Source organism: Podarcis melisellensis (genome assembly GCF_964234715.1).
Source record: "Podarcis melisellensis genome assembly, chromosome: 17".
NCBI lineage: Eukaryota > Metazoa > Chordata > Lepidosauria > Squamata > Lacertidae > Podarcis > Podarcis melisellensis.
The window spans coordinates 750,962-764,601 of record NC_138534.1 but is presented as its reverse complement, the minus strand read 5'-3'; the positions used below and the strand labels follow the sequence as shown (position 1 = coordinate 764,601).

The following is a 13,640-nucleotide window of genomic DNA, read 5'->3' as shown; positions in this document are numbered from 1 at the left end:
AAACCAGTGTCTTACAAATCTCCTCTGTTTATATCCCTGGTGATTTTTAAAGATCTGCAATTACCTTCATGGCATCCAGTGGTGCCCTCTGATTTCCACTTGTGAAATGGGATGTGCCCTTTTTTCCTCCTAGAGTTCCACTCCCTCCAAAAAATATCATCTCCAGGGGGTCTCCCAACCTTCCAAAGCAGTGTACACACTGACTGAACACCAGCTTCATATACATCACCACAATGGCACTTGAAGTACTAAATTGAGGCTTTGTTTAAATACTGATGATTAACGTAAAGAGACAGTAGACAGGAAACTGGGGGGGGGGGGAGAGACCTGTCTAGCATAATGGGAAAATGGTAAGGTAGATAGGAGGATTACTTGGTGAATTTTCTGATGAAACTTCTTCCTAAATTGCCCAGAATACAAATCAAAGTGGCAGCCCCTCTACACACAGACAATAATACACGTTGCAAATCCATGCAGCCTCTGTTCTTTCCATGCTGCTTTGTCCAGATCTGTTCATCTATCAGGCCACCACCCTGCAATGGTACACTTCCTCTGCTGATGGATGCTAAATAGCTAATAACAGGTTAAGAAAAGAGAAACCGCTGTGCCCAATTCTGGAAGAGACTGCACCAGCCTATGCCTGTGTTCACACTTTGGCACAGGCTTACTGCTTCAATACACAATTCTCATCATAAATGTTGACAGAGAAAACATAATGTCAAAAGAACCCTTCCAACACACATACTCTCTCCCTCAACCTCATGGGATTGGAGCTTGGTTTTTTATTAAATGCCAAAGACAGATAAAAGGTTAGAAGAGGGAAAATGCCTCCCCCTGCCCCACCCGCACCTACTGCCCAAAGAATGCTGCTTCACACCATTTTTTTGTATGGCCAGCACTCAAATCTACTGAAGTGCCCCTCCTATTTGATGGGTCCTTTGCTGGTGCAAGTTCCAACAAAGGATTCAAGACAGGGAAAGGTAACAACTGGTGGCCTAAGGACTTTCCGTTTGGCTTGCAGTAGAGACCGCATTCCTAGGGCCCTTCTAATTATGCATCACAGCTGCTTCTCCCCACATAAAGCCAGGACACAAGCACAAAGTCAGACTTCCAACCTGCTGCATGCAGTGAGAACAACAATGGAGGTTTACACACAGCCTTTTCCCTAATGCACATCTTAGCTGTTCACTCATGGAGGCAGGTCAAAGGCTCTTCAAAGCTTTCACCCTCCCATGTCAAGAGTAGCAGAGGCTTTCACAAGGCTCCTCATTCACCTGAGCTGGGTCACTCCCCATTTGCCTGGATCTTGGGTTTCACTGGGAGCAACTTCTGATAGAGTCTAATGAAGGAGGGATTTAATGGGCCTTTGCTTGACTGGCCAGAGTTAATTCCAATGGTTCACAACACTTCACTCAAGACAAAAATGTGTTCCCTTTTCAACATTACTTTGCCAGAAATTGAGCAGAATCATGTCTCCTCCTGAGACAGAAGACAATGGATAGATTGCCCTTGTCACATGCATCAATCTCTGCATACTTTTAATCCAATCTCCCCCAACCTGGTGCCCTTCAGGTGTCGTGAGACTCATCAGCCTTAGCCAGCATGGCGAGGGATGATGGGAGTAATGGTCTCTGGAGAGCATCAGGCTGGAGAAGACTGCTGTAACCCAAGGAAAGAAGAGCCACAACACTCCACTCAACATCACGTACCTTACTCGTGGCAAGCCAGTGAAAACCAGGAGTAACTGAAGTTCAGTAAAAAATGAGAGAGGATACTACAGGTGTGTAGCTAATGCAGAAGTGGCGGCAAGGGAGGAGAAAGTGTTCCCATAGGTGATGCCAGCGCAGCCCTGAGGACCAACCCCTGCCCAGCTCCTGGGTTCCCACCCATGCAGCACAAATGGCTGCAAACCTACTTCATACAAAGCAGGCAATAGATTTTCCTCTTAGCCTTGACCTCACTTCACCAGACAATGAAACAGCATTGAACTGAACATTGCAATAAAGCTCATGGGAAATGTGAATAACACTAGCTCTCTGGCCCTGATATTTAACATTTCCCTGAGGCACCACAGCTACAGAGGAAAGAGAACAAGCAATACATGCTCATCTATGAAAGAGAATGCCTAGCCTAGCTATGGCATGTGGATTCACAGCACCACCTAGTGGCAATATGGTGCATTGCACAAGCCACTATGCAGACATGTCCAACGAGTTGATCGCGCAGGATGGATTTTGGTTGATCACACTATGGCTAGGCAGCCTTTGTTCAGGGCTCAGCTGTGGGAGGGAGCAAGCTACGCCTTCGCTTTCACCATCCCGTGAGCTCCAGAGCACACGCCTCTCTCACTGCGCTCGTGGGCTGCGCTCGTGTGGAGGGTTGAGGGTGCAGCGGTCCCCCTCGGGAACAAAGGAAAGTGGAGCCCGGGAGTGCCAATATTCCATATTCGGGATGAGGCTGGGTAAAAGGAGTGTGCCTTTCCTTCCTCCTCCATACAGAGCTGCCTGTAGCTGCCGCCTTGGCGATACGTGGAAGAAGGCGATGGAATCGACCACAAATCCATGCTAAGGAAAGAAAGGGGTTTTTCCTGGCCACCAACAACCCCTTGCCCCTAAAGCAAAGAAGCTGAAGAATGACAATGGGAGTGTATTAGATCACTGCCAGTTTTTAATACTAGATAGTAGATCACAGCCTACTTGAAGTTGGACATGCCTGCAATAACACACTGTGGATGCTGAAGAACTAAGAACTCTGTATTGTGCTTCAGAGCCTCAGCTTTAGAAATATGCACGTCAAAATAAGGCCTCAAAATAAGACTTCGAAGGAGACAACTGTAAGTGGAAAGCTGCCTGTGTGCTGTCGGGACCTGGTCCTCAGTCCTGTTTTCTCGAATGCTTTGCCACATGGAAGAAAGGAAGAGCTACTAGGCAAGAACCTTCTATGCTGGTGCTTCTCACACTCTTTTCCCTCCATGGACCACTCGAAAACTGCTGATGGTCTGAGCAGACCACTTAACTTTTCTGTTTGCTGTAGCAACTGTCATGCACTGCGCTACATGCTGTTTGATTTTTAATCACATTTTGTTGCTTATTTTCTCTCTTCTATTTTATTTTATTGTACTACAATTTGCATTCCAGAGTTTAAACACAATATAAGAACTAAAAGCCACAACAAAAATACAATAAAAAAAATCTCTTGGAATATTTAATGCCAACATGCTATGTGGAACACCTGAATGAACCCCAGTGGGCCTATGGTCCAGTTTGGGAAACCCCTGATAAAAGCCTTTGCAAGGGGTCCACTGATATACAGATGAGAGAAACAGACAGGGAAAGGAAAGATTGACTCAGGAACAACAGAATCAGATGAAAATAACAAAGCATACAGGAAGCTTTGATCTGTAAATTTTGGGATCCTTGTTATGGGATCACTTTGTGTACTAGAAAACAGAAGCCACCCCCCGCCATGACCATTGGAAGTTCTACTCAGCCTCCTCATCTGGTTGAGCTGACTTAACAATGGGCATTATGTGTATTTTGTGTGTATAATTAACGAACTGAATAGAAGGAAAGATTACAACTCATGGGGGTGCAGAGAGTGTATACATGAACTTAAGCTATTTTGTTAATGTTGTTACTATTGTTTTAGAGATTCTTAGAATCATATAGATTCTAAATAAGTATCTGGTACCACACAAGTGTTCCAGCAAAGTGGAGGGACAGAGGAGCACATATGGAAGAGACTCACAGGAGTGACATCCCCCATTCAGCTTCTTTAGGCAATCCTAGGTTTCAGTGTTATGAGAGGGAGAAAAACATCTCCCTATCTAGCACACTATTGAGATATATACAAGTGTGCACAATACAATGGCAAGCAGCATTGCATATTGAAGTGCTATCCTGGGCTAGTTTTCACACAGCATTAGTTAAGAAACATAATGAATCTTTCACAGTGACAGATGGAGCTCAAGTGACTCTAGTTTTAGTCTGTTGTAAAATCAATGATAATTTGGGCAAAAATTACCGTAATCACCAAGAACATGAACCTGCGACACTTTTCAAAAATTAAGAAAGTCCCAAAGCTATCTTCAGTGTGCATTGAATATCTCTCTACCCAGTACAACAGTGATACCCACAAGTGAGTCTGAAGCATTCACTGAAAGTGAACCACAACCACATGGCAGAAAATCTGCTTTGCACTGAGAAGGTGTCATGCTCAATCCCTGACACTTCGAGGTAGGGCTGGGAGAGACTCCTCTATCCTACAGAGCTACTGCCAATCAGTGCAGACAATACTTACCCGGATGGAACCATGTATCTGATCTCAGTATAAGGCAGCTTCCTGAGTTCCTATGCCACTGTTGGAAGCACCTACCACTTAATGCTTCTCAAAGACAGAGGTAACTCCCTGTATCATTGATCTGTCCCTTGCTCTCTGGCAGTGGCACCGTCCTGCATGCAGAGGCAAGAACGCAATGGAATCTTAGATGCAGGTAGGTAGCCGTGTTGGTCTGATGCAGTCGAAATAAATAAAAAAATAAAAAATTGTCCAGTAGCACCTTAGAAACCAACTCAGTTTGTTCTGGGTATAAGCTTTCGTGTGCACAGAACAAACGGAGTTGGTCTCTAAGGTGCTACTGGGCACTGGAATCCTGCAGCACAGCACAGGTGCAGGTCCCTGAAGCATTCACGCTGCCCAGAAAACACCCAACAACAGCATCCCAGGGACCAGGGTCAGCAACCGCCTCCCCCTGCATGATCCCCAGGGGCAGCGGATCCCAATGCTGATATTAATTCCCTGCTTCCTCCTTCTTCCCTGGGTGTCTGTGGTTCGCCCCCGGTGACAAGACGTTTGCCTGGGACATTCAAAAAGCCATGTTCTTTTGCCCCTTGCAAGGAAGCCTCTGGGTTAGGCAGGTAGCGCCCTCCGCAGAGCTCGGGGTCCCTTCTACTCTTCCAGGATCCCCGGGGCTCGTGGCCCTGGGAACTGACGGGCAGGGTTCGCGCGTCTCGCCCCCCCCCCCCCGCGCTCACCTTCATGAAGACGGACACCCCCTCGTCGTCGTCGTCGTGGTGCTTGCGCGGAGGCGCCACCTGCGCGGGGCTCGAGGCGGGCGGCACCTGCACCGTCGCCGAGGAGCTGGCCGGTCCCCCGGAAGAGACAGCGCGGGCCGCCCGGGCCGGTAACCCCAGCAACCTCTGCACGCCCGCCAGCCGCCGAAGGGCCGCCATGGTCGACAGCGCCGCCGGAAGCGGAAGTCTCGCTGGGCGGAAGGGGCGGGGAAGGAAGGCGCGCGGAGGGCCATGGGTCACTCTCCTGGGGGTTTTCCGCCAGAAAAAAGGAAAGGCTTTGGCTTGGGGGGATCTCCCGCCCCTGCCTGGGATGGAGAGTCTCTCCTGCAGCCCGAGGAGTTCCGCTGAGCCCTCAGACTTGCTTCAATGATAAAGAGGCAACGGTAACTGGTGTAAAAGAACTTGTGGGGGGAGGGGTCCCCCTAAGCCCTAAAATTAATAAATGCTAGGATTTGGGGTTGTTTGCGATAAGGAGAGAGAATATAAGCTGCAAGGGAACTCCTGGGCTGCCTTTTGCAAACCTGTCTAGCTGGCGGAGGGAAGAGCAGAGCTGTCAGCATTACAAGAGAGCCACCGAGGCTCGACCACAACTCCTGGTCCCAGGTGGGACCAGGGTAGCTGCTCTCGAGTGAAGGAAGGACTGCCTGCCATGCTCCGGACCCCCTCCATACAGACGAATAAACCCTATTTCTTAAAGCACGAGTCTCCACAATGTCGTCCAGAGAAATTTTCTTCCAACGAAAGGGACACCGACCCTGTGCGGGCGCCTGTGATCCCTTGCGATCTGGCCAATGCTTGGCAGAGAGAGGGGGCAGGGACTGCTCTTGCCCCTGGATATCTGGAATATATGTTGGCTGGAGAGAGAGAGAGAGGATCTATTATCTATACTGAAAGTCCACGCGCCTCCTGGCGAAAATTCCAGACAGCTGCCCGCACGACGGCTTCCGAGTTTTCAGCAAGGAGGGATGGGAGTTTAATTCCAGCTGCCTGCCTTCTCCCCAGGGGCACGTGCGGATCAGCAGCTCCGGGACCAAGCCTATGAAATCACCGGCGAGGCCGCGGCGCTCCGCGTGGATCTTGATGCGCGGGCTTCTGTTACCTCGGCCCCCGTCTTTCCCCGTGGCGGCTCCCAGGCTGTCCCGCCAGCAGCCCCGCGAGCCAGGCAGCCTCGGGCCAGCTTACCCTGGGAGCCGCCTTCGGGCTGGGGGGAAGGCCCAGCTGCACAGCGGGGTCAGAGGCCGTTTCCCAGGCCCGCCAGCCGGCCGGGGAAACCAGGGGGCGCAAGGGACACTTCCCTTAGAAGGAGCTTAATAAAGATTCTCCCGAGACGCCTTACTGCGGGCGCCGAGACCCTTAGGGGGAAACCAAAACCCGCCCGGAGCTCCGAATCGCGGCAGCCCAGCTTCAAAGGACAGGATCACCCCATGATCCTTTGCGGGAGGCCGCCTGGCAGGGAGGCGCGGGCTGGTCGCTGGTCGAAGCGAGCTCTGAGTGGCACCGGCTTCCGCCAATCCCGTCCGGAGAGCGGGCGGTCGCTGCGGGGCCGGCGCGTCCAATGCGCGAGGGGCGGGAAGGGTGTCCGGCCAGCCAGTGTCTCCGGAAGGAGGGGCTGCGGAGGGGCCGCCATTTTGTGAGGCGGCCGCCGTGAGGGGCGAATCCCTTCGTGAGGGAGGCGCTCGCCAGGTGAGGAAGCGGGCGAGAGGGCGAGAGACGGAGGCCGCCGCGGAGAAGGGAGGGCGCCGCCGGAGGAGGCGAGGGCCGGGCGGGGCGAGGGCGCCTGGCGAGGAGCAGGGGCCGCGAAAGAGGCCCTCGGGCGGCGCAAACGGCCCACCGCGGGGCGGGGCGTGTGGGTCTGGTGCGCGCGTGTGGATCCGTGGGTACACGCGTGTGCGCATTATCTCGTGCTGTTTCTTGCTCTCCCTCATGAGCAACAAGCGCGCCTCGGATCCCCTTCATTGGCTACAATGCCACCCCTGTGACATACTTCCTTCTGTATGCGTAAGACCAGTAAACAGTCCTGTTGTGCTGAAGAGACTTGGACATTATCTCACAGGATTCTGTGACGCGCAGCAGAATTCATTTGGAGAATTATTATTATTATTATTATTATTACTGTTATTAAGGTTTGTATACCGCCTTTCATCTGTAGATCTTAGGGTGATTCTCTTCATTTGCCACACATTGACCCAAAGGCTCATATGAGTAGGCGCTGGAGTCAAAAGGGTGTGCACTGGGCGAAGGATCCCTGGGAGTTGCAGAGAGTCATGTGCCCCCCCCCGCAAAAGGCTACCTATAATTCTCACCATGACTATTCAGAAGTCAGTCCTGTTGAGTAAGATGATATTTAGTCCCAGCTCAATTGTCTTCCGATTGTGGCCTAATTTAACTTGTTGTGGAGTACTTGTTTTTAATTTTAATTTGTTTTTGCTGGCACAAACGAACATACTGATCTTTCTGGGTTTTAAAACAGTGACAACAGCCACAGTTATAGGTTGTAAATGCAACGCCTTCCCCACAGAGGTGCGTCTGCCATCTTCATTATGCAGCTCCTAGGGAATGCTGAATGTTCACTTTTACCCTTTTGACACTTGAGGTGTATATTTTGAAGACTAATCTTATTTCTGTGGTTGTAAGTTGTTTTAAACTGTTTTATATTGTGTTTTAATGTTACAACTCTCTCTGGGACCTTGGGGGAAGGGCAGGCGATTAATAATAATAATTCCTTTGCTTATTTAAGAACTGTAGGTCATAGTTTTGTGTTTCAGTTTTACACCTAAATAACTCTTTGAAATATCTTTGTTGAATAATAATTATTTTAAAGTCGGTAGCAGTTAGCTACTCCAGGATGTGAAAACCTGCTACTAGGCTTTGTATATTATGTGGTATTTAATTCCATCCCTACAGTATATATAATAGAAGCCAATGGTAAAGGCAATAGAATTGCAGAGCAAGAGCTAAGTTAAGTCATCAAATCCAATTTTCCATTGCAGGAGAGAAATCTTTTATGTTTATAAACACCTGGCAGGGTCCTATATATAATGGCTCTGGGGGGAAACTGCAGAGGGTGAAAAGTCCTATAGCCCTGTCCTGTAGTTTTGAGTAAGTCCTACTGATGTAGAACTTCTTTTCAAGTAAGTGCATAAAATTGCAGCCTATGGTACTTTGGTTGTTATATGTTAAATCTGTTTTGCTACACTTAAATCCTATATTTTGTGAGCCCTCTGTTAGGCAAGGCTGGTTGCTTCTTAATGAAAGGCTTTGAAGAATACTGTACTCTGCTTGCACAGGTTTGAATACAACCCACGGCTATGATGCACTTTTCCATAAAAAAATTTAATAGAAAATGTGGGATAGGCATGGACAGACCTGGTTAGATTGGGAAGGTGCTACTAAGAATTTAACATGAGGTGGAAATGTATATGGATCACATGAGGCTAATTTAAGTAACATAGTTGTGGAATTTAAGTCCATGCTCTGACAGGGGCCTGGCTTCTACCTGCTGTCATGCTCTTTGCAGATGCTTGGTCTGTAGGACAGAGTTGTTTGTGGAGGAAAGTATATGCTTAGTACAACAGTACTGTAATTAAAATGCCAAGTAAAAGGGTTTTACATATATAGACTGTAAGTCACTGCAGTTGTGGGAAGAAATTAGTGAGATATGATCCATATTCCCATGTAGTTCAAAATTCAGGAGTTAATTTGCTAACTGCAGTTTCTGAACAGTCTTCAAAGTGCAGGCATGTAAGAAACAATTAGTTGAATAGAGACAACAGATAAACCTAATAGAAAACCAGCAGCTAATTCAGCAATAGAATATGCAGAGGGATATTCAATAGTATTATCCCATCTATGCAAACTGGTCTTGTCCTTCATTCGGAGCAGATTGGAAAGCTGAAGGGAGGAAGGGGAAATCTTAACACATTGGCTGGTACAATGGGATTCAATGACTAGTTTTTTCTTGTCTCTCACTAGCTAGGCTGAGGGACTTATTTATAATAAATAAAATGGGGACTTCTGGCGAGGCAAAATAGCAGGTGCCACGGGAGTGCAGAGCTCCTAGGGACTGCCAGCACCAATAAGGTTCTCTGGCCGGTCCCCGAGCTGCCAAAGGCATCGGCACGAGCAAGCGGAAGCCAGGGGCACCGAACGCGGTGATTGGGGGAACTGCGCAAGGCTCCCAGGTCCCCACCCCTCCCAGAGACCTTGGCTGTACCGGGACAGGGATCACCCTGGCAGTGGCCTGGTGAGGCTCAGAGTGAGTGCAGTGGAGCTGCCCACCCCCTGACCGAGCACCTGCCAGCCGCTGCTGTGGCCTTCAGTGAAGAGAGGTAGGAGGGGACCGGGAGAGCCAGGCAGGCTGCATGGAGGCCCAGTCCAAACCCGGCCCAACCTCGAGGGAGACAGGCAGGGCCCACCAAAACACATACATACATTGATTAGAGTTTTTTTCTTCTTGATGTTTTTTCTTTGATCTTCTTTTAAATCCTTTTTAAAAAATCTTGATCTTATTTTGGTTCCTTTCCCTTAATTTTTCAAAAATATTTTAAAAACATTTTTAATACACTTTTTTTTCTTTTCCCCTCAAATTTCTTACCTCCATTTTTTCAAACTCAAAGGAATCAAAATGGCAGTGTCCAAAAAGGAGCCCTAAACCAACACAGGCCACTGCCTGGGATCGATTCTTCAGCCCTGATTTCCTATTTTTTATTACTCATTTTTTAAATTAAATAGGGAAAAGAAAGAAAGAAAATAGAATAAAATGAAAACCTGATTCCTTTATTTTTCTATTTTTGTTTTATAGGGGGGAGTCCTCTCTCTCCCCGCCCTCCCATTACTATCATCTTTTCTTAAAAAAACAAACAAAAAATTATTATTTCTATTATTATTTTCCCCTTCCTCTCTTTTCTTTTTCCTCCCCCCTCTCCCCTTTTTCTTTAAAGAGAATACATACACACACACATATATTGTCGGCATCCGGGGGTTGGGAGGCCAGCTGGCTAGCCCCCAGCTGGATCGTCTCCCTCTCAGCCTTCACGCTGTGGAGATTCATCGACCTCTGGCTCCGACGTAAATCAACAACTCAAGCTTGCTGCCTTGAGCACGCTGCATGTAGAAGAGTAAACTGAACAACAGAAGAGGCTGTAGGCTGTGAATACATAGTAAAACTACGGATTTATTTTACATAAATGAGAAGAAAGAAGCATGTCTCTCCTTCCGTCTTCTCGAAGAGAGACTCAAAAGTAAAGCTATACACAGAGCTGAAGTTCCACTCACGGGACCCAGCAGTTTGTGTTGGAATGTAAACAGACATGTGATACGCAACAATCCCATGTCTGCAACAAAAGGTGGAATGGAATCTCCCAACATCTATATCTTATTTTATCTTTTTCCCCTCTCAAAGGGGTTTTCTATTACATGTTTTATTTCTTTACTTTTATCATTACACACACACAACACATCCAGATAGATACCACCACCTCAACATCTTCAGGTTCTTCTGGGGGGGGGGCTCTTTTCCATTTTTTTGCCTTTTGTTTTTTGTTCTCTTTCCCTCTTTCTTAACTCTTAAATTCCCCCATCCCTCATCTCTCTTTTCTTTTCTCTCCCGCCAACAAATAATCACATTCACAAATGACCTACATACATACACCTCCCCACCCACTTTCAATAGCAACCCCCCCTTGGTGGTCTTTTACCTCATACTATAACTAGAACCACCACTGCAGTTTATTAGCATTATCATTACTGTTCTTTCTTTTTCTCCTTTCTTCTTTTTATTTTACTTTTTATTCCCCCCTTCTCCTTTTTCCCTTTCATTCTCTTCTTTCCCCCCTTTTTCTTCTGTTTTGTTTGGTTCTATTTCTGAACACACCCTTGCCAGTCTTTAATTTTTAGCTCTACGAATCCCTAACCTCACCTTCCACTCTTAACTGGTCCCCATTCTCCCTTTTGTGTGTATGAGTGTGCATGTGTGTGCGCATATGTGTATCCACAGATAACCCACCTAACACACACCCTCCCTCTGCCTCCACCCCATCAGTCTCTTGCACCTCTGCCTGCTAACCCCTTTATGTCAACTGGTCTACTTGACTGTCTGCTCATCTGCCTCCTACTCCATCAACACCACTGAGGCAACTACGGGAACCCCAGAGAAGTCCTTAAAACACAGCCCAGATGTGATAAAAATGGCTGCCTAATCCAGATGCTCTTCAAAAGCCACCAGACAACAACGCCTGTTCAACTCAGCAACTCAACACCCAGGAACCAACACAACTACTAACCATAGCATGCCCCATTGCAAGAGGACACCAAGCAGATCTCAAACCAAGATAATCAGGGAGATTGTGATAACACCAACCGGGGAGATGGCAAACAGCATTGAGACCACAACACCCCCTCCCCAAGATGACAACAACCCAACAACAAAACAAGACCTGAGGGAAATGAAACTAAGATTAGCAGAACTACTGAAGACCACAGTGGTTCCCCAGCAGATAATATAATATCTGTGTCCTGACCTCCAAAGTGGAAACCCTCACTAGCACCATCTCCACTCTAGTGAACAAGAACCAAATTCAAGAAAGAATAATAGAGCAGTACCAAGAGGAAAACACACGTGTGAATAATAAACTGGCTGAACTGGAAAGCCACCTGGAAACAGAAAGCTCCGAAATGAGAATCAAACAAGCGGATCTTGAAGATCGCAGTAGACAACATCTGCTTCCACAACTTTCCTGAAAAAGTGGAGGAGAAAAGCCCAGCAGACCTCATTGTATGGTGGCTAAAAACCACAATCCCTAGCCTGACACTCGAGGTAGATAACCTGGAGAGGGTTCACATAGCTCTAAAACCTATGCTGAAAACCAACACCCCCCAAGAGACACCATCGTCTGCTTCGTCTGCTACAAAAAGAAAGAAGTACGGTATTGAACAACATCAAAAATTCAACCAATCTCCTTATGGAGAAAACCCCGTCATAATTGTATTCAGCGATCACTTGTAGCCAAGTAAGATTGTCTTCCATAAACACAGTGCAAGGTGAGAAACACAGGGCAACCCAGATGATTTGGCAGGGAATCATCCTATAAAGTAGATAAGCAAGATGGCTAGCTTAAAAGCAATTACATCAAATGTGAGGGGGTTGGGAAACCGTATCAAAAGAAAATGCATTACCTTGTATGTAAACGCCATGAAACCACACCGCCTTCCTACAAGAAGTACACAACCCACCCAAAGGAAGCAAACTCCTGAGCAATCCCTGCTTCAGTCAACAATAGGTAGCACCTGGCTCAGGAAAGGCCCGCGGAGTAGCCATAATACTCAGTAGAGACCTAAACTTCAAAGCCACAACAGTCCTAAAAGACAAAAGATGCAGATTCATCTTCGCTAAAGGGACACTAGATGGCAAAACTGAACTGACAATCGGCTCCATGTATGCCTCAAACTCAAAACAACTGAGAGTTTATCCAGAAAACACTGAACAGGTTCCTCTCCTCCTCTGAAAGGGGAGCAGTACTGGGAGGTGACCTCAACCTAAATATGAGAGGCATCTCCCTGAAATACACCCACCATACAACCCCATGGGAAGGAAACCCCAAACAATTAGGGAATCGTGCAAGTTGCTAAAAATGCTTTTAAAAAGGGTTTCTGTGACAGTTGGGGTGAAGAAAACCCAGGAGACACCCGCCACACATTCTAGTCTGGGCGCAATGACACAGTATCCAGACTAGACGACATTCTGCTCACACAAGGTCTGATCCCCTCAGTGGAATCAACTCACAACTGATAGGTAACATTAAAATCACAGATCATGCCCCAGTATAAGCTACCCTTGAAATAAGAGAAGGGACACAAACCACCCCATCATGGTCCTTCAGTCCCATCCTAACCACAATTAAATTGGCGAGAGTCTCACAAAAACTCTCCAAAACTACTTCAAAGAAAATGATGTAGACAATATAACAACCCCTCTCATTTGGGACGCAATGAAAGTGGTCACCAGAAGAGCTTTCATAAAAGAGAAAACATCCCTTAAAAAACAAACCTCCTCAAAATTTAGCAAAATAGAACAAGACATCACGGCCCTCTCATCATGCAACAAACAAACAAGAGCTAAAGAATTCCTTACACTTATAGAACAAAAAGGGAGGGAACTAGACTCCCTAGAAATCAACGAAACAATGATCAACTTTCTATACTCTAAACAAAGCTTCTATGAGTATGGAGGGGAAACAGGTGTAGGAAAAAATCACTCAAAACACGAATACATTGCATCACCAAAAAAGATTGAAAGATTCCCCCCCCCAAAGAAATAACCTCAGAATTTGCAGAATTTTACTCCAACCTATACACCTCCCACAGCCCGCCCAAGGAGAAAATCAGAAAATTCCTAGCAGGGCTGACCATGCCTACCTTAACTGATGAGGAACAGGAATTCATGCTTAGTCCTATCACCCCAAAGGAAATAGAAACAGCCCTCAAAAACCTGAAGCCACACAAAGCCCCAGGCCAAGATTGCTTTACAGCAGAATTCTATAGGAAATTCAAAGAACCCCTGATGCCCTACAT

General features: G+C 47.1%; 2 protein-coding genes across 6 annotated transcripts in view; one reads left to right on the top strand and one right to left on the bottom strand.

Moving 5' to 3' along the window:
- The window catches only part of NDUFB11 (NADH:ubiquinone oxidoreductase subunit B11), a 39,321-nt gene extending 34,057 nt beyond the window's left edge, over positions 1-5,264 (bottom strand). Inside the window, exon 1 of one of the 2 annotated variants that reach the window (XM_081895318.1) lies at positions 5,034-5,264. In XM_081895318.1, the coding sequence (XP_081751444.1) occupies positions 5,034-5,231 (198 nt within the window). In that variant the 5' untranslated portion in view covers positions 5,232-5,264. The remainder of the gene's footprint in view (positions 1-5,033) is intronic. The other variant, XM_081895317.1, reaches the window with a different exon arrangement.
- Positions 5,265-6,621: 1,357 nt separating this feature from the next.
- Positions 6,622-13,640, top strand: part of RBM10 (RNA binding motif protein 10) — a 66,329-nt gene continuing 59,310 nt past the window's right edge. For all 4 annotated transcript variants that reach the window (XM_081895183.1, XM_081895182.1, XM_081895181.1 and 1 more), the window contains exon 1: positions 6,622-6,755. The gene's annotated coding sequence lies outside the window, so the exon portion shown is untranslated. The remainder of the gene's footprint in view (positions 6,756-13,640) is intronic.